This window comes from Hevea brasiliensis, chromosome 7 (assembly GCF_030052815.1).
Source record: "Hevea brasiliensis isolate MT/VB/25A 57/8 chromosome 7, ASM3005281v1, whole genome shotgun sequence".
In the NCBI taxonomy this organism is placed as follows: domain Eukaryota; kingdom Viridiplantae; phylum Streptophyta; class Magnoliopsida; order Malpighiales; family Euphorbiaceae; genus Hevea; species Hevea brasiliensis.
The window spans coordinates 65,480,719-65,499,063 of record NC_079499.1 but is presented as its reverse complement, the minus strand read 5'-3'; the positions used below and the strand labels follow the sequence as shown (position 1 = coordinate 65,499,063).

At 35.7% G+C, this 18,345-nt stretch overlaps 1 protein-coding gene across 1 annotated transcript; it reads left to right on the top strand.

The window, feature by feature from the left end:
- The first annotated feature begins 16,971 nt into the window (after positions 1–16,971).
- LOC131181369 (uncharacterized) lies at positions 16,972–17,622 on the top strand. Its single transcript, XM_058149416.1, has 2 exons — positions 16,972–17,330; positions 17,412–17,622. The coding sequence occupies exons 1-2, from the start codon at positions 16,972–16,974 to the stop codon at positions 17,620–17,622; spliced, it is 570 nt and encodes a 189-aa protein (XP_058005399.1).
- The last annotated feature ends 723 nt before the right edge of the window (positions 17,623–18,345 follow it).

The window sequence follows — 18,345 nt, the reverse complement described above, 5'->3', positions numbered from 1 at the left end:
TTTGCCTAAGGGACCTTTCTCCCCCCATTTCGGGACTCAGCGTCCTCGCTGAGGTTTGCCCCACCATCGCTCAACAGGACACGTGAGCGGCTCTGATACCAATTGTAATGATCGGGCTCCAACCACTAGAGGAATTGTCTGCTTTGGCCATAAGCCTCACGGTTTTGTCCCATAGGTGGAATGGAGAACTTCCTAGGAGGTCACCCATCCTAGGATTTCTCTCAAGCGAGCATGCTTAACCCTGGAGTTCTTGTAACTCTCCAGGCCATTCCACCAAAAGGCACCTCTAGTGATTAGTTCCCCCATTTTATATATCATTACTTTTTAAACCCAAGACCATCTTTGTGCTTTGCTGATATGGGATTTGCCTAAGGGTTTAGCATGATTTTCATGCTTAAAGAAGAGATTAAAAGTTTTGAGCACTAACCTTTTTTTGTAACTTGTTAAACTTCACTTTCCTTGCTTCTTTTTGGTATCTATAGCTTCCTTAGGGTGTGGGGAGTATTTTTAATGAAGAGTGTTATGGGTTTCTTGGGCACAGATAAAAAAATTAATTAAGAATTAAAATACAATAAGTAATCATAAAAGATCCCGATAATGTTAATTATTTCCAAAGAGCAATAAAAATGCAAAAGACCCAGAAATTATGAGTTGCATATATTGTTTCAAATTATTAAATTATTGTTATTATAAATTATGCACCACTAAGCGTTATGCTTAGCGCGTTGGTTTTCTATCGTAGGTAATCGGAGATCGATCCAGAAAGACCGATGAGTGCTCTGACAGAGCTCTGATCAGATCTGCCACTGTCTAGAGTCACCTCACCAGTCTTTTGTATTTTGGTAGGGCCCATGTATAGACTAGTATTTTGGTTCATTATGTTTAGTCATGATGTAATTACTAGTTTATGATGTATTTCATTTTGGACTTGAAATGAAAACTTATAATTTATTATCTATGAATTTCCATATGAATGCAATAGTGACACTTCATTTTAAGATCTCATAAATAGTTGTGAATGATATGATAAAAGAGAATATGATATGGAAATATGTGAGATGACTATGAATATGTTAACAGGTGATAGTGGAACCTGCTAGATGCTAATAAAACAGAGGAGGATCTGTCCGGGTTTCCACAGAAATAAGATATAAAAAAAAAGTTTTCTACACATAAATTACCTGATTTAAATGACATTAAAATTTACAATAGACATGACAGGACAAGATAGGGTGCTCCGGCACCGAATGTGGCACTTCTTGCTCGGCTATAAATAGATGGGTAAGGGGCGTCACACCAGGCAATAAAGCAAAAGAGGTAGCTTTGATTGCATCTTCTTCTGCTAGAAAGTCCAACAAGAAGAAGGGCAATAAGAAAAGAAATGTCAAGTTCCAGGACCTTCCAAGAAGATAGCCAAACAGAAAGGGAAGACCAAAGCTAATGGAGGCAAAGGAAAGTGTTTCCATTGCCAGAAGGATGGGCATTAGAAAAGGAACTGCCCAGAGTATCTTGCTTCTTTGAAGGACAAGAAGGATACACCTTCAGAAGTATGTCTGTATCTTGTTATTTAGATGCTGATGATGCTAATAGTTCATCTATAGCTTGGGTTTTAGATACTAGTGCCAGTTCTCACATTTCATATGATATGCAAGAACTAACAAATAGTAGCAGCTTGCATGCTTGAGATGTTAGACTCTGGATTGGCGATGGCTCAACTATTGAAGGTTTAGCCATAGGATCTAAGTCTTTTTACATGTCTGGACATGTTTTGTGTTTGAATAATATTTTGTATGTACCTAATGCTTTTAAGAACATCATTTCTATATCTAGTTTGACTAGAAATGGCTATGAATTTCAGTTCACAGATGATGTTTGCAATATTTATTTTAGAAATAAATATGTTGGCTCCGATTATATGCATGATGGTCTTTATTATTTGGATAATAGTGATAAACAAAAATTGAATGCAAGTAATCTAAAAGAATGCAATGCCATGATGAAAATCAACTCAAGTTCAAAAAATATTTGGCCTTTAAGGTTAGGTCATGTTACAGAAGATAGGATTGCAAAACTGGAGAAAATAGGGATTTTATCCTCATTGGATTCTGAACCTACTCCAACTTGTGAATCCTACCTTCAAGGCAAAATGACTAGATCACCCTTTGTTGGACAAGGACTAAGAGCTGAAAATATTTTAGAGCTAATACATAGTGATGTACGTGGTCCATTTAAAGAAATGGCTAGAGGTAGTTTTCATTACTTTATTACCTTTATTAATGATAAATCAAGGTTTGGGTATTTGTATTTGATGAAATACAAACATGAATCCTTTGAAAAGTTCAAAGAATTTAAATCTGAAGTAGAAAATGAAATAGGAAAAAGTATTAAAGCTCTTCGATCAGATCGTGGAGGTAAATACTTGAGTACTAAATTTAATGAATACTTGAAAGAGCATGGCATTGTTTCCCAGCTGACTCCTTTAGGAACGCCACAATTGAATGGTGTATCTGAAAGGAGAAATTGTACCTTATTAGATATGGTACATAGTATGGTGAGCTATACTGATATGCCAATCTCCTTTTGAGGATTGCATTAGAATCAGCTTTGTATATTCTGAATAGGATTCCATCAAAATCAGTTTCTTCCACACCTTATGAGATATGGCATGGAAGAAAACCAAGTATTAAGCATGTTAAGATTTGGGGTTGTCCAGCTTATATCAAAAAGCTGAACACTGATAAATTGGAAACCAGATCAGAAAAAGGTAGATTTGTTGGATATCCAAAAGAGAGTTTTGGATATTATTTTTATTTTCCTACATTACAAAAGGTTGTGGTAAGTAGAGATGCTACATTTTTTGAACAACAGTTTATTCAAGAAGGAGGCAAAGGAAGGCAAATAAAATTAGAATTGGAGAATTCTGACCAACCAACAGATCAAATGGATATAGATCCATCTAGTCAACCTACACCTATTACTGAAACATCTACAGTAATTCCTCGCAGATCAACCAGGATATCTCACCCACCAGTGAGATATGATTTTATTCATAAAGATGAACAAGAGTTGTTTACTAATGAAGAAACAGATCATGGAGGTGATCCACTTACCTGTGAAGAAGCTATATCAAATATAGACTCTTAAAATGGATTGAAGCTATGAAATCAGAAATTGATTCCATGTATAAGAATCAAGTTTGGGATCTTATTGACCCATCTGAAGGTTTTGTACCTATAGGGAATAAACAGATTTTTAAGAAGAAAATTGATTCTAATGGAAAGGTAGAGACCTATAAAGCAAGGCTAGTAGTAAAAGGGTTTTGCCAAAGGCAAGGAATCGAATATTAGGAGACTTTCTCGCCTGTTGCCAGGCTTAAATCAATTAGGATTCTATTAGCAATAGCTGCATACTATGATTATGAGATTTGGCAAATGGATGTCAAAACAGCTTTTCTCAATGGATGCATTGAAGAAAATATTCTCATGGAACAACCTAGGGGTTTTGAATCCCAAGAAGGTTCCAAGGTATGCAAGCTAAAGCGATCCATTTATGGGTTGAAACATGCTTCGAATAGTTGGAACATCCGTTTTGATGAAGCCATTAAATCATTTGTTTTTATAAAAAATGTGGATGAGCCATGTGTATATAAGAAGGTTAGTGATAGTGCTATCACTTTCCTTTTCTTATATGTGGATGATATTCTATTGATCGGTAATAACATAGGTATGTTGATAGCTGTAAAAGTATAGTTGTCAAATACATTCTCCATGAAAGACTTAGGGGAGGCAACCTATATTCTTGGAATTCATATCTATAAAGATAGAGTGAATAGAATAATTAGTTTATCTCAAAGTCTATACTTGGAAAAGGTGTTAAAGAGGTTTAACATGCTTGATTCCAAGAGAGGATTGTTACCAGTGAGACATGGTATCCACCTTTCTAAAGAGATGTCTTTAAAGACTCCTGAAGAAAGAGATAAAATGGCCAGGATTCCATATGCTTTGGCTATTGGAAGTTTGATGTATGCAATGATGTGTACTAATGTCACACCCTACTCCCCTGTAAGATGTAACATGATCCCATAGTACACCTAATGAATTACCGTACTTCGCCTACCGATAACCCATTAGATATACTATAACGGATTTTAAAACAATTTTCGTGAAATTTAAATCATCGATTAAAATCTGGTGTTATAAAATTTTTTCAAAATTTTGGCAAAGTGCCGGCTGTATTTTGAGAAAACAGTTCTTCACAACCTGTGAAGAAACACACTTCTAATATGTTTTCTCAAATACAACTCTAAGAACTTTATTTCAATTCACAATTCAAATCTCAATAAATAATCAATTCATTTTCAAACCAATCTCATCATAAAGAAACATTTCATTGATTACAAGACTCAAAATTTATATTACAAAACTATTCTAGTAAATGAAATCTCAAATTTACATTTACAATAATTTACATTTAATTACATACCAAAATATTTTACAAGAGTTTTTATACAACTGCTCAAATAATTTACATACATATTATTACATGCATATATTAAAACCTATGTACATGGGTATACCTATGATATACCTGGAGCTGATCTGAATGTGTCTTCAAAAAAGCTTACTCAATTGCTCTATGCTCTTTTCACCTGCGATAGTATACAAAGCAATCGCTGAGTGGTGAACTCAGTGGTGCACAACTATAATTTACAACATATTACAATATACATTGACAAAATTTACAGCAAATAATTTGGAAATCTGAATACTCATCAAATTTCAAAACTCAAAATATTCATTGCCAATAATATAAATCATTTGTATAAAATGACTTTGATCACAAAATTCAATTTATCAAATGATAACTAACCATTTAATGTAATTCCAACAAAATCGATTATACATAAATCATAATTAAAATCACAATTCTTTATCTCAAAAAACATTCTTGATCTCAAAAGCCATTCTTTATCTCCAAAACCATTCTTTATCTCAAAAACCATTCTTTATCTTACTAACTATGCAAGACTAATCCGAAAGGGCCATCTTCGGGGTGATTCTAACTCCCTATGGTCGGGGAGGTCGAATCATCATGCACAGTACACATCACAATAATGAATCTTCCGAAAGGGCCATAACATAAAACTTAGATCTAACCTCTAATAAGAGGAGAATCCAAGCCTGTGCACATACCATGGTAATCAAAACACAACTAACTCCATTGTCTTCTCAACAAATGAGAAAGACGGATAATAACCTAGTCAAGCATCTATAGTGAGATATAAAACAATATCACAATTCTTTCAGTGAGCATAAATCACAATACAATTCGATTCAAAGTTAATTCCAATATCCAATAATTTTTATGCTCATCACAATTCAAATCATAAATTTGCTTTTTTCCATGCAAATTTCCCATCACAATTCAAAACATGTTCTATCACAATTTTCCAAAACATAATTTATTCAATTCACAACAATGCTTAATACTTGTGGAAATACCATTTCACAAAGCTAAATTCATACACACTATAATAATTTCAATAATCATTGAATTAAATCCAATGCTTGGTAAACATAATACATAAGAAAAATATATCATTTAATCATATGAAATATTCAGAACAAAATCAGTTAAAAACTAGTTGTGCACAAACCTCTAATAACTATCTCTTGGCTCTGACTTAGTGTTTCTTTCCCTTTCGCTGAGTCTTTGCTAACTCAAACACATAATTTGAAGTGTTTCAGTACTCATTTAAACTGTCTCTAAGAATAAAGCTTAATAATTAACTTATTGAATTCTATTATTTCCTTAGTCAACCTAAGATGTTGACCCTTGATGCATTCTAGGTGAATTAGATTTTAATGTTATTAATATGTCACATTTGTAGCCTTTTAGTATTGGTAAATGTTACCAAATTCATTTCCATGTATATTGCATTTTATTGCAATTTGTCGGATTCCAGCATACCAATTTGACCTAGCCGGATGACCTAGTTCCCTCGGTTTTCGGGTTTCGGTCAAAACTACAAACTTGTAGGTATATGTCTTATTGCACGCGGAGCAAAATTTCAAGTCATTCAGAGTTATGTAGACTAAGTTATGGTCAATTTACCAATGCTGGTCAGAATGCATCAAAATGGTCACTTTAGGTTATTTTTTTGGTCACTTTTGGTTCGGCTAGTTTTTGGATCCGAATTTGTGCAAGCTATTTGACTTGCTTATGGTCATTTCTGGGCTTTAGTGTCTTCATAAGAATTGTAGATATTTGTCTTAACTATTCATGGTAAAAATTTCAGGTCAATTGGACCTGTTTTGAGTGAGTTATGGCCATAAAACTAACTGCTGCCCAAATGGTCAATTTTCAAGCTTTAAATGCACTAATCCGGATTTGGTCATTTTTCAAGTCACCTTCCAAGCAGAATTTTGGTAAGCTCTCTTCATGAAAGTTGGCACTTTTTGTGCCTAGTTTCACCTCCAATTGGTCTCATACCAATTGGAGCCACACACTTAAGGTTCTAAGCCAAAACCTACACTGCCCTACAATATACTCTTCATTACATACCAAAGGACACATCCTATGCTTACCAAGTTAACTCTTACATGTCATTTCTGTTTTGTACCATAACATAAACACATTTAGCAACTCATTTTTGGTCATTTTGGCAGCTTATAACAACACTCAATATGCACATTATAGTACAGAATTTACCAATTCCAAATTACAAACAATTTAACCACATGACCTAGCTCATTTACATGTCCAAACTCACACATTTATACATATGTACATGCTGCCATAACAAACACCATAATTCAACAATATAATTCCATAAACCAAACCACAAAATAACATATCTTGATATACACTTCAAGTTTGCCGAATTGTCCTCTCTTTCAATTAACTTCCAAGCTTCCAAATTCAAGTGTACTTTCAAATACGCATTTAGTATATATTACCCAATTTATTCCTATACACATAAACACTTCATCAACACTATAATCTACCATTTAAATGCAAGGATAAACTGCTCTCATTGAAGTTTCATGGCTGCCAAAAATATACCTCTCCCTTAACTCATCAAACTTCAAAAATCTTTCCACAATTCAACTACCCATAACATCCATACAAAGTTTAATGAAACAATAATAAAAAATATATACTTACCACTTTTGAAACTCTTTAAAACCTTGACTAAACTTGATTTTCTTGCTGCCTATCTACTGCCCAAGTGGTGTAGAATAATTTTAGTGAAGGGAAGTGTAAGGAAATTGGCTTGGAGATGAAGGATTGAAGCTTACATGGAGCTTGTGAAGTGCGGCCATGGAGGTTTCCTTTCAAGAGCAATTCGGCTGGCTGTCCAAGGTTGAAGAAGGTGAGTTATTTCTGCCCAAAAGATGTGTAGTGGTCCACTTAGGTGAGGTGAGTGGAGCACTAAGTGAGAATTAATGTTTGTTTATTCTTAATTTTCCAAATTCTCACATTAAGCTCCTATCTTTTGCTATTTGAATTAGGTACCACCAATTTAATTTTTCATGACATTTTCCAACTGTAATATCATGTATTTTTAATGGACATTTAGGTCAAAAGACAACTCGGGGTGTCAAATGACCACAATGCCCCTGTTCGGGTTGCATTCTCGATTTTTCGGTAACACCGATTTTTGTCATTTTCTCGATTTTTCGTTTTTCTTTGTACTAATTAATTAATTATTCTTTGATATTTATAATGATATTTATGCTTCAATAGGTCTTTAATTATGTCTTAAAAATATTTTCCAGGGTTCCCCGCGATCCAGGGCTAGTCAACGGTTTGCGCCGTAACTTCCTGGTGCGGTCACCCATCGCTAGGGTTCTCGGCTCGTTTAACTTGGTTACATTTCATTGCTATTATTTTTCATTTGTTTTTCTTGTCTTTTCTTTTCTTGTATTTCATTATTCTATGTCTCCTCACTAATATTTAAATATAGTTTTAGGCATTCTAGCTGTCCGGACAGACACTGATCACCGGAGCAGTAGAACGCACTACCGAACATAGCGGTGTTACAACTAAGCCGGATATCGCACATGCTGTTAGTTTGTCTAGCAAGTTTCAATCCAATCCAGGTTTGGAACACTGGATAGCTGTCAGGAACATCCTTAAGTACTTGAGAAGAACTAAGGATTTATTCTTGATTTATAAAGGTGGAGACTTGCAATTGGATGGTTATACTAATTCTGATTTTCAATCAGATATCGATGATAGAAAGTCTACCTCTGGGTTTGTGTTCATTTGTAATAGAGGTTCAATTAGTTGGAAGAGTTCCAAACAGAGTACGACTACTGATTCCACTATAGAGGCTGAGTATATTATTGCATCAGATGCTACAAAAGAAGCTATTTGGATAAAGAAGTTCATGACAGAACATGCAGTAGTTCCTTCCATTGAGTCAGCAGTTCCACTCTACTGTGACAACAATGGAGCGGTCATACAGGCTAAGGAACCCCTCACCAGAAATCCAAACACATAGAAAGGCGCTACCACATTATCAGAGAAATAGTTGGGCAAGGCGATGTAGCCATGCAGAAAATAGCATAAGCTGAAAATCCAGCTGATCCATTCACGAAGCCTATGTCACAAGCTCAGTTAGACCGAAATCTTGAGAAGATGGGTCTATGATGTTGTAATGAATGGCTCTAGTGTTAGTGCGAAATTGTTAGTAGTATGCCCTAGAGCATATCATTTATTATGTATCTTGTACATATTTTATTAATAAAAGGCAATTTCACTTTTCCATTTACATAATGTATTTATGTGTAATAGAAAAGGTCCATTGATATTTTGTTAGAAATTCTGTTCTTTAGTTGTTAAGAATATGAGTGATAGTATTTCTAGCACAAAGTATCATAAATTGGTTCAATCAAGGATACTTCACAATAAGGACATGACTTATCCAGAAAGATTGTATTCATGTTTGTTCCCAAGATATTTATATGAGATATAAATAAGATGGAATGGTGAGTCTCATGCTATATAACAAATGTGATAGGCACTTATACATGATAAGTAGGCCGAACCAGTGACGCATATGACAAGTACATGGAGTTTACTCTTGTCAATGCATTGTCATATATCATATCAATGCATATAATCTTTAGACCTGAGATACCACAGTTATCTTATACATAGGTGGTTTGAGTTTGATACTGCTTTCATACTTGTACTGTGTATGGGTATATGGGCATGTGTTGACTCCTACTAGTTATATATGGAGATAGGTGTTGATCAAGATGGAATCTATTACCCTAAGTAAATAGGGATAAAATCCTACATTCATTTAATTGTTCTTGATATTTCAAGTTCCTGGCCAAGACTGATAGATTTAGTCAGAAAAGAGTTTCTTACAAGAAAATCTAATTAATCATGAACTGGAATTAAAAGAGAACATAATATTCATAGCAAATGGGGCTTGACATAAACCATGACTCCAGCTCGAATTGAGCTTTAGTAACAGAGAGATTCTAGTGCATGGTAATATATGATTAAAGGTTCATTTAAGGTATTCCTTGTTACTGATTGGGTGGCCATGGCACACTATGCTAGGTGTCAACCATGGTCTATGAGATGCCTAAAATGATTTAGAGAAATCATTTATGGTAAGAAAGAGTTCTAATGATATTAAAAGTTAATGTCATATCTCATTGCCAATTAGTAATGAGTCGAGTGAGTCACACACATACACAAGATAATCACCAAGTAAATTGTGATTTAATTGATTGATTTGAGAGTTTAATTGATTAATTAAATTGGTTTGGTTTGTAATAAGATTGCAAAGTCCCTAGCATGACTTGAAACCAAATCTGGGTTATTGGATGTATAGTATAAGTTAAATTTATATTTAAAGTGTTTAAATATAAATTTAATTATGAGAAATTAATTAATAGAGATTAATTAATTTATTTATATTTGATATAAATTGATTTGAATAGGAGAAATAATGATTTTAGTTTGAGAACTCAAAATTGCAACATAAGGGTAATTTAGTCATTTCACATGGTGACATGTGACATCATGAGATGGTGACACATGGCATCATAGTTTGTCATTTGTCTTCCTATCATGCAAGTTGATCAAAGTCAAGATTAAGTCTAGCTTTGACACTTGGCTTAATGTGATTAAGTCAATTAAAAATAAGATGCAATGTGGTGGTGACATGTGGCATAGGGTTTAAGTGATTACTTAACCTAATTATATAAAGTGATATTATAAGAAAAATAAAATCAGCCAACACATTTTTATTCTCTCAAAGGTGGTAGCACCTCTTCTTCTCCCTCTCCTCTTCATCTTTTCTCATCAATTCAAAGAGAATTGCCCAAATTCCTTTGAATTAAAATTGCTAGAAATTATTTTTAGTGTCCTATACACACATACAATCTCTTTGAAGGTAAGAACCGAATTTATAATTGGTTGACAAAGGCTTGAGAAGCAAATTGGGGGCTACCCATTGTTGATCTTGGTGTGGACAAGCTAGAGGGACAACACTTGGGGTCCTAGGTGCTTACTAAAGGTGCCAATCACATCCATAGTGCATCAAAGAGGTTATATAACACCCTCCCTGTAGCAATTCTGTACATTCTACTATTCTGGTGACCGGTGTCGGTCTGGATAGTTAGAACGTCTGGAAAAATATTTAAACTAAAGTGAGGAATCATAATTAACTCAAATGTTAATAAGAAAAATTTAGAAAAAATTTTAGAAATAAAATACAATCAAGTTAAATGAGCCGGTGCCCTATCGATGGGTAACCCAGTGAGAAGTTACGGTACTCGCAACCAGGAGCCCTACACCCGGAAGAAAATTCATAAAATAATTTTTGGGACTCCAAAAAAGAGTCATTAAGGCTTCTATGGCATTAGAATGCCAAGAAAATGCTTAGAAAAATTTTTCAATCGATACAGACAATTTTAGTCTGTTAAGCCAAATAAAGGGCATTTTGGTCATTTCGTCTTTAGAGATGATTTTTGACCAACTTGTCCATTTATGTAAGTGAATTATATGACATAAAATATGATCAAATATTGATGAAAAATTATTTAAAAATGAGTAGAAAAGAAAAGAACAGAAAATTAAAGAAAAGTGGAATTATGACATCATATGATGTCATTAATGAGCTCTCCACCAATCATAACTTAACAAAATTAATTAAGGGATAAAATGAACACAAAATAAGATAAAAACAAAAGAGAAAAGTCCAGCAGCCATTTCTTCTTCAACCAGCCGATTTGCTTGAGAGAGGGAGAGAGGAGAGAAAAACCTCCATGAAAGCTTGATCAAGCTTGAATCCCCACCCTTTCTCACCATAAAAGCCCTAGTTGTCTTCACAAAAAATTCACCCCACACCTTGAGGAAGCTTTGGGCAGCAAAATTTTGAAGAAAAATTGAAGTTTTTCAAGACCCAAACTTAGTTCTAAAGAGGTTAGTGACTAAACTTACTCTTTCTCTTTCAATTCATGTTGAAGGAGTGAAATTGAATGCAAACTTACAAGAAAATTTAATAAACATCATGTGTATGTCTTACTTAAAATTCTAGCAGCCTTGGGCTTGGTAGGGTTTTGAAGATTTTCTTGAATTAAAATGGTACCCTAGCTGCCCTTAATACTAACCTATTGTTTAGGATAGTGAAAGGTAAGTGAATGCATGATTTGAGATGGAATGGGTTAGGGTTTGGGTATGAAATTAAGACTTTGATCATGTAATGGTGAAAGTAAGTTTTAATGGTCAATTAGTGACCACTTGGTTATGTGTGAATATGAAATGAAGTGGTTTGTTAAGTGGGAATTGAAGTTAGTGTTGCTGCCCTTGGTGACCTGCAGGACTGGGTGTGAGTCAAGCAGGTTTGGGCAGCAATAACTGGAGTTGTAGAGGCTCAATTGGTGCAAGGCTAATTGGACATGAAACTAGACACATAATGGCAAAACTTTGGTGAAGAAACCATGCCCAGAAAACCAAATCAAGTTGACTAAAGATTGCTCTAATCCAGGTGACCTGCATTTTGCTTGGGCAAAATGACTAAATAAACAGTGTTTATTCATTTAGTAATAACTCAGTGTAGAAAGGTCCAATTGACCTAAAATTTTACCAACAGATAGCTGAGACATAGACCTACTACTTTCATGAAGAAACATAACCCAAATTTTGACCATAACATGTTCAAAAAGTGACATGTAGTCACTGCACAAAACACTATAGATTTAGTCAGTCCAGAAAATTAGGAAAGTTTGCAATCCAGCCAGTTATGGTGTTCAAGCCATAACTTGAGCTACAAAAATCCAAATGGAGTGATTCAAAAAAAGAAGTGTAACTAGACACCATAAGGAACAACTTTCATGTTGACAACTTTGCCAAATTCCCACTGTAAAAATGACCAATGGAACAGTAAACACAAGGCTTGAAATTTGAAAAATTTGAACAACTAACACTAAGCTTAGAAATGGTATTGGCAACCAATACCAACAATTTTAGAATGCAAAATGTGGTATGTTGGTTGTATTAAAACCAATGTACCTATTGCCTATGCAAAAGTCAACATTTTAGTTGACTAATGAAATGAATAGTAACACCTAAACTTAAATTTCAAGAATTGTACAATTTAAGAGTGTAACATGCCCTAGTACACCTAGCAAGGTTGGTTTGGATAGGTTGACATGCCAATAGGGTTCTGTTAGTAGTACTGCATATGACTTCATGCCATTCTATGTTTTATGGCCTCCCGTGCCATTCTGTGTTAGAATAGCCTTTGGCTATGTTGATTGAGTTGTTATGCTTGAGTTTTATCCCTGATAATTATTACAGCATATTAGCTGTTCTGTTGCACACCGGGAGACACAATGTGACCGATGGTGTGATGGTCCGAGGTACTTGGTACCCAGTGCCAGTTTACCCATTTATCCAATCCAGTCATCTAGTATAGGTTACTCAGGCAATTAAAATAAATCTTACTAAATTTTAATCAAATAATACTATAATAAATGCCAAAAATTAAGTCTACCTAAAATGTAAACATACATTCTGTATATTTATTTTATTTTAGTTATTATATTTTATATTGTCACCACTAAGCAGAATTGCTTAGCGCGTCGCTTTTGCCACGCACAGGTACTGGAGACATAGTTGGGGAGTCCAACAGACCTCAGACCGGGTGAACTTTCAGATCTGCATACAGAGGCCAGAGTCACCTCACATTTGCAGTGCATTGGTAGGACATTAGGCTACTTTTAGTATTTTGTATTTTGTAAACTTTTGTAATCAGACCTATATTTTGCTATGTATATTATAAACTCATGTAATTATGTTTTGATGTAATTATCCATAAATCATGTCCAGTAATAAATTTGAGTATTTCTTATTGAGTTGAGTATGAAATGAAACAAATTGAATTTTGAGATATTGAAGTCATTTGAGAAATTGTGGAAAGATGTTGGTGGTTGACTGAGATTGATAATATGATTATATTGGAAGTGTTTTTAACAGATTCAGAAGAATTGTTTTTCTAATTTACAGCCGGCACTCTGCCGAATTTTCTATAAAATTTGCGAAAAATTTAGATTAAACAAAATTGTAAATAAATGAATTAAAAAGGGTAAATTGTAATGGAAAATATGATATGGTGCTCCAGCACACTGTGTGGCATATCTTGCTCGGCTACACTGTAGATGGGTAAAGGGTGTCACAGGTTGGTGCTCTAACTCCTCTTTTAAACTAGGGTTTAAATGAATTAATTTATTAATTCACAATCTTGAATGGCAAACATAGATCCTAATACATATTAAAAGTGTTTTAATATGCAATTGAGCATTGAAATTAATTAGGCACATAAGAGATGTGGTATTATGCATGTAACCTTAGAAGAAAATTTTTTGAAATTCAATGCTCTAATGAATAACTTTCATGCTTCCGCTCCTTCAGAAGGTTCATTCAGTTTCCCACAAATGCGTGCCATGGGTGGCAGCCAGAGCCACCACAGTGGAAAGAATAAAGGAAATAAGAAAGCAGGCCACAAACATAGAACCAAAGGATTCAGGCTAGGTTATGATTCAAGTAGTGGTCAAAGTTCAGGCTACAGTAGTTCTGGATCTGGTTCAGGGTCCTCCTTGGCACCATGCACATAATATGGCATATCACATCTAGAGCCTTGTTTGATGAGCTTTGATGGATGCTTTAGATGTGGCCAACAGGGCCATTTTGTCAGGGAATGTCCCATGTTCAGTGAGCACATGATGGGGCACAAGGTTCTATTGGTAATATGCCCCATCAGATGCACTTTGGCACATCCAAAGATGGTAAGGCCAAGATAAAGGCCAACAGGACTGTGGACAAAGAGGACGTGGATTTGGAGGTAGATCTAAAAGCAAGAGTCAACTTTAGGGTTTTGTAGCTCAAGGCAGGGGTCAAGCTCAAGTTTTCACCTTGACGCACCAGGATGCTCAGACTTCAAATGTAGTTTTGGTAGGTAATCTTCTAGTATGTTCCTTTGAGGCACATGTTTTGGTAGATCTGGGTGCTACGCACCTATTTGGTTCCCCTATTTTTGCCCTGAGGTTAGGTAGAAATCCTACAACTCTAGAGTTTCCTTTGTCTGTAGATACCCCACATAATGACAACATAGATGTAGTTATAGTTTTTTTGGATAGCGCAGTGATAGTAGATGGAAAGATTCTTTTGGTAGACTTGGTTCCTTTACTAGTGATGGATTTTGATGTAATCTTGGGAATGGATTGGTTGTCAACTCATTATGCTACCTTAGATTATAAGAAAAAATAAAGGTGTATTTTCATACACCTGAAGTAGAAAAGTTTAGTTGATGGTGATAGAAGCATAGATGTCAGGGTTTTTTGGCACCAGTAAGGGACACATCTGCAGAAGGTATAAATATGAAAGATGTTCCTGTTGTAAGAGAATTCATGGATGTATTTCCTAAAGAGCTTCCAGGGTTACCACCAAAGAGGGAAATAAAGTTTTGTATAGACCTTATGTCGGGTACAAACCCCATCTTTATGCCACCCTACAGAATGGCACTAACAGAGTTAAAGGAGCAGAGTCATAAGAGCTTCTAGATAAGGGTTTCATCCAGCTAAGCACTTCACCTTGGGATGCTTTTGTTCTTTTTGTGAGGAAAAAGGATGGATCTTTGAGATTGTGCATATACTACAGGCAGTTAAATAATATGACAATTAAGAACAAGTATCTACTTTCTCGGATTGATGACTTGTTTGACCGGCTACAAGAAGTAAGGTACTTTTCAAAAATAAACCTATGGTCAAGTTATCACCAGCTAAGAATTTGAAGTGAGAATGTGCCAAAGACAGTGTTCAGGACTAGGTATGGTCATTATGAGTTCCTAGTGATGTCTTTTGGACTCACTAATATACCAGCAGCCTTCATGGGCTTGATGAACAGGGTGTTCTGGCCGTTCCTATACCATTTTGTCATTGTCTTCATAAATGACATTTTGGTATATTCCTGCACTGAAGAAAAGCATGTTTGGCACCTAAGGATGGTACTGTAGACCTTAAGGGAGCATCAGTTGTATGCAAAATTTTCATAATTTGAGTTCTAGCTAGAGAGTATCTCATTCTTGGGACATGTGGTCTCTAGTGAAGGTATTCAGGTGGATCCCAAGAAAATTAAAGTAGTAACTGATTAGCTTAGGCCTACTACAATCACCGAAGTGCTGAGTTTTCTAGGCCTAGTAGGCTATTATAGACGTTTTGTGCAGAATTTCTCTAGGATAGTAGCTTCTCTAACCAAGTTAACTCGAAAGAATTTCTCATTCTTTTAAACAGATGAGTGTGAGGAAAACTTCTAGAAGCTTAAATAGTGTTTAACTATAGCCTCTGTGTTGACATTGCCTATAAGTGGATAAGGATATATAGTGTACTGTGATGCTTTTAGAATTAGGTTGGGGTGTTTCTTAATGCAGTATGAAAAGGTAGTAGCATATGCTTTGAGGAAGTTAAAGGGGCACGAGCAGAACTACCCCACTCATGATCTAGAGATGGCAAATGTAGTGTTTGCATTAAAGATTTGGAGGCACTACCTCTATGGTGAAGTATGTGAGATATACGTTGACCACAAAAGCCTAAAGTACATTTTCAGCAGAGGAGATGGATGGAACTTCTGAAATATTATGACTGTACCATTCAGTACCACCCAGGTAAAGTGAATGTGGTGATAGATGCTTCGAGTAGGAAATCTTCTGGTAGCTTAGCGCATATATCAACAGAAAGGAGACCATTGATTCGAGAGATACATGAGTTTCTCAACATAGAGGCCCATAATTGATGAGAATGGTGGAAAGGGTACAGCAGGGAGAAGACTGTGAGTTTGGTTTTAGTATAGATGGTGATCTTATGCAAGGTTCTAGGATATGTGTGCCAGATGTGGACAACCTCAGACATGAGATTATGGAGGAGGCACACCATGCACCTACAATGTCCACCCAGGCTCCACCAAGATGTACCATGATGTAAAAGATAGGCACTGGTGGAATGGCATGAAGAAAGACATAGCCAACTTTGTGCCCAAGTGCTTAACATGTCAAAAGGTAAGGTTTGAACATTAGAGGCCATCAGGGAAGTTATAAGAGATTCCCATCCTGGAGTGAAAGTGGTAAATGATACTATAGATTTTGTGACTGGGTTGCCTCGTACCACACGTGGATATAACTCAATGTGGGTGATAGTTGATTGTTTGACCAAGTCAGCTCACTTTTTGCCTATGCAAATCACCTATTCTGTTGCTCAATATGCCAGGCCCTATATTCGTGAAATAGTTAAATTACATGGAGTTCCTACTTTAATAATAATTGACAGGGGGCCCCAGTTCACTTCTCAATTTTTGAGAAAGCTGTAGGAGGCACTTGGCATACAGTTCAACTTTAGTATAGCCTTCTGCTCTCAGATAGATGGGCAGTCTGAAAGGACAATTCAGAAAATGGAGGATAAGCTTCGTATGTGTATTCTGGACTTTAAAGGACAATGGGATGATCAGCTACCTTTAGTGGAATTTGCCTATAATAACAGCTATCATTCAAGTATCAGGATGGCACCTTATGAGGAGCTATATGGTAAAAAGTGTAGGTCCCCTCTGTGTTGGACAGAAGTTAGAAAGGAAAAGGTACACGATGTAGACCTAGTGCAGTACACTTCAGAGATGATCCTTTTGATTAGAGAACGATTGAAGATGGCCTTCAGTAGACAAAAGAGCTATGTAGACCTTAGGCGAAAGGATGTAGAGTTCGCAGTGGGTGATTATGTATTCTTGAAGGTCTCCCCAATGAAAGGAGTCATGAGGTTTGGGAAGAAAGGCAAGTTAGCACCTAGATAAATAGGACCTTTTGAGGTCATTGACAGATTTGGGGTAGTTGCCTACAGATTAGAGTTACCACCAAGCCTTTCTCATATCCACCCAGTATTGCACATCTCCATGCTGAGGAAGTATGTTCCTAACCCTTCACATGTGCTGCAACCAGATGTAGTAAAGTTGAATGAGAACCTGACCTTCGAGGAGCAGCCTGTAGCCATAGTGGACTATCAGATGAGGCAGCTCAGGTCAAAGCAGATCCCTATGGTTAAGGTTTTATAGAGGAGCCAATTAGTGGAAGAATGCAATAGGGAGTCAAAGCGGGATATGCACAGCAAGTACCCGTACTTGTTCAATATGTAATCCTGTAATTCTATTATGTCTTGTGTAAAATTCGATGATGAATTTTCTGTAAGGAGGGAAGAATGTAACACCCTTAATTTTTAAATAATTATTTTATATCTAAATATTAATATTTAATTATATTAAATATTATGGAAATTTATTTGAAATTTTCAGAATTTTAAAAATCGATTTTCTTAAAATAATAAATTTCATTAATTTTTAGAAATTAATTTAAAGACCACGTGAAAATTTTAAAAAATATATTTAGACTCGAAATTTTTTTTTGAGATTTTAGTAATTTTTTCAAAATTTTCGGATCTCGTTTTGGGTCTCAGGATAGAGTAAAAATTTAATTTTTGGGTATCCTGAATCAGACTAGCCAAATCAAACTAGCCCTTTTCCTTTCTTTTTCTCCCCTCCTTGGGCATGCCTCGACACCACCCCTTTCTCTCTCTTTTTCTCTCTCCTCTCTCCTCCCCTCGTTGACCAACTGCCACCCCACCCTCTCCAGCTTCCCGGTGCACCACTTAGGCACCTCCCCCTCATCGGTCCCCATCCCAGGATGCTAGAAAATGTGCCCAAAGAAGCCTCCATGTGTAGTGTGACTTTTGGTCTTCCTAGCCAAAATTCAGCCTATCAGGCCACCAATCCGACTGGGTC

Coding starts and splice junctions, on each gene's coding strand:
- LOC131181369 (XM_058149416.1), top strand. CDS start 16,972: ATGGAGGATAAGCTTCGTATGTGTATTCTGGACTTTAAAGGACAATGG. Junction 17,331..17,411: donor CCAATGAAAGGAGTCATGAG/GTTTGGGAAGAA, acceptor AGTTGCCTACAG/ATTAGAGTTACCACCAAGCC.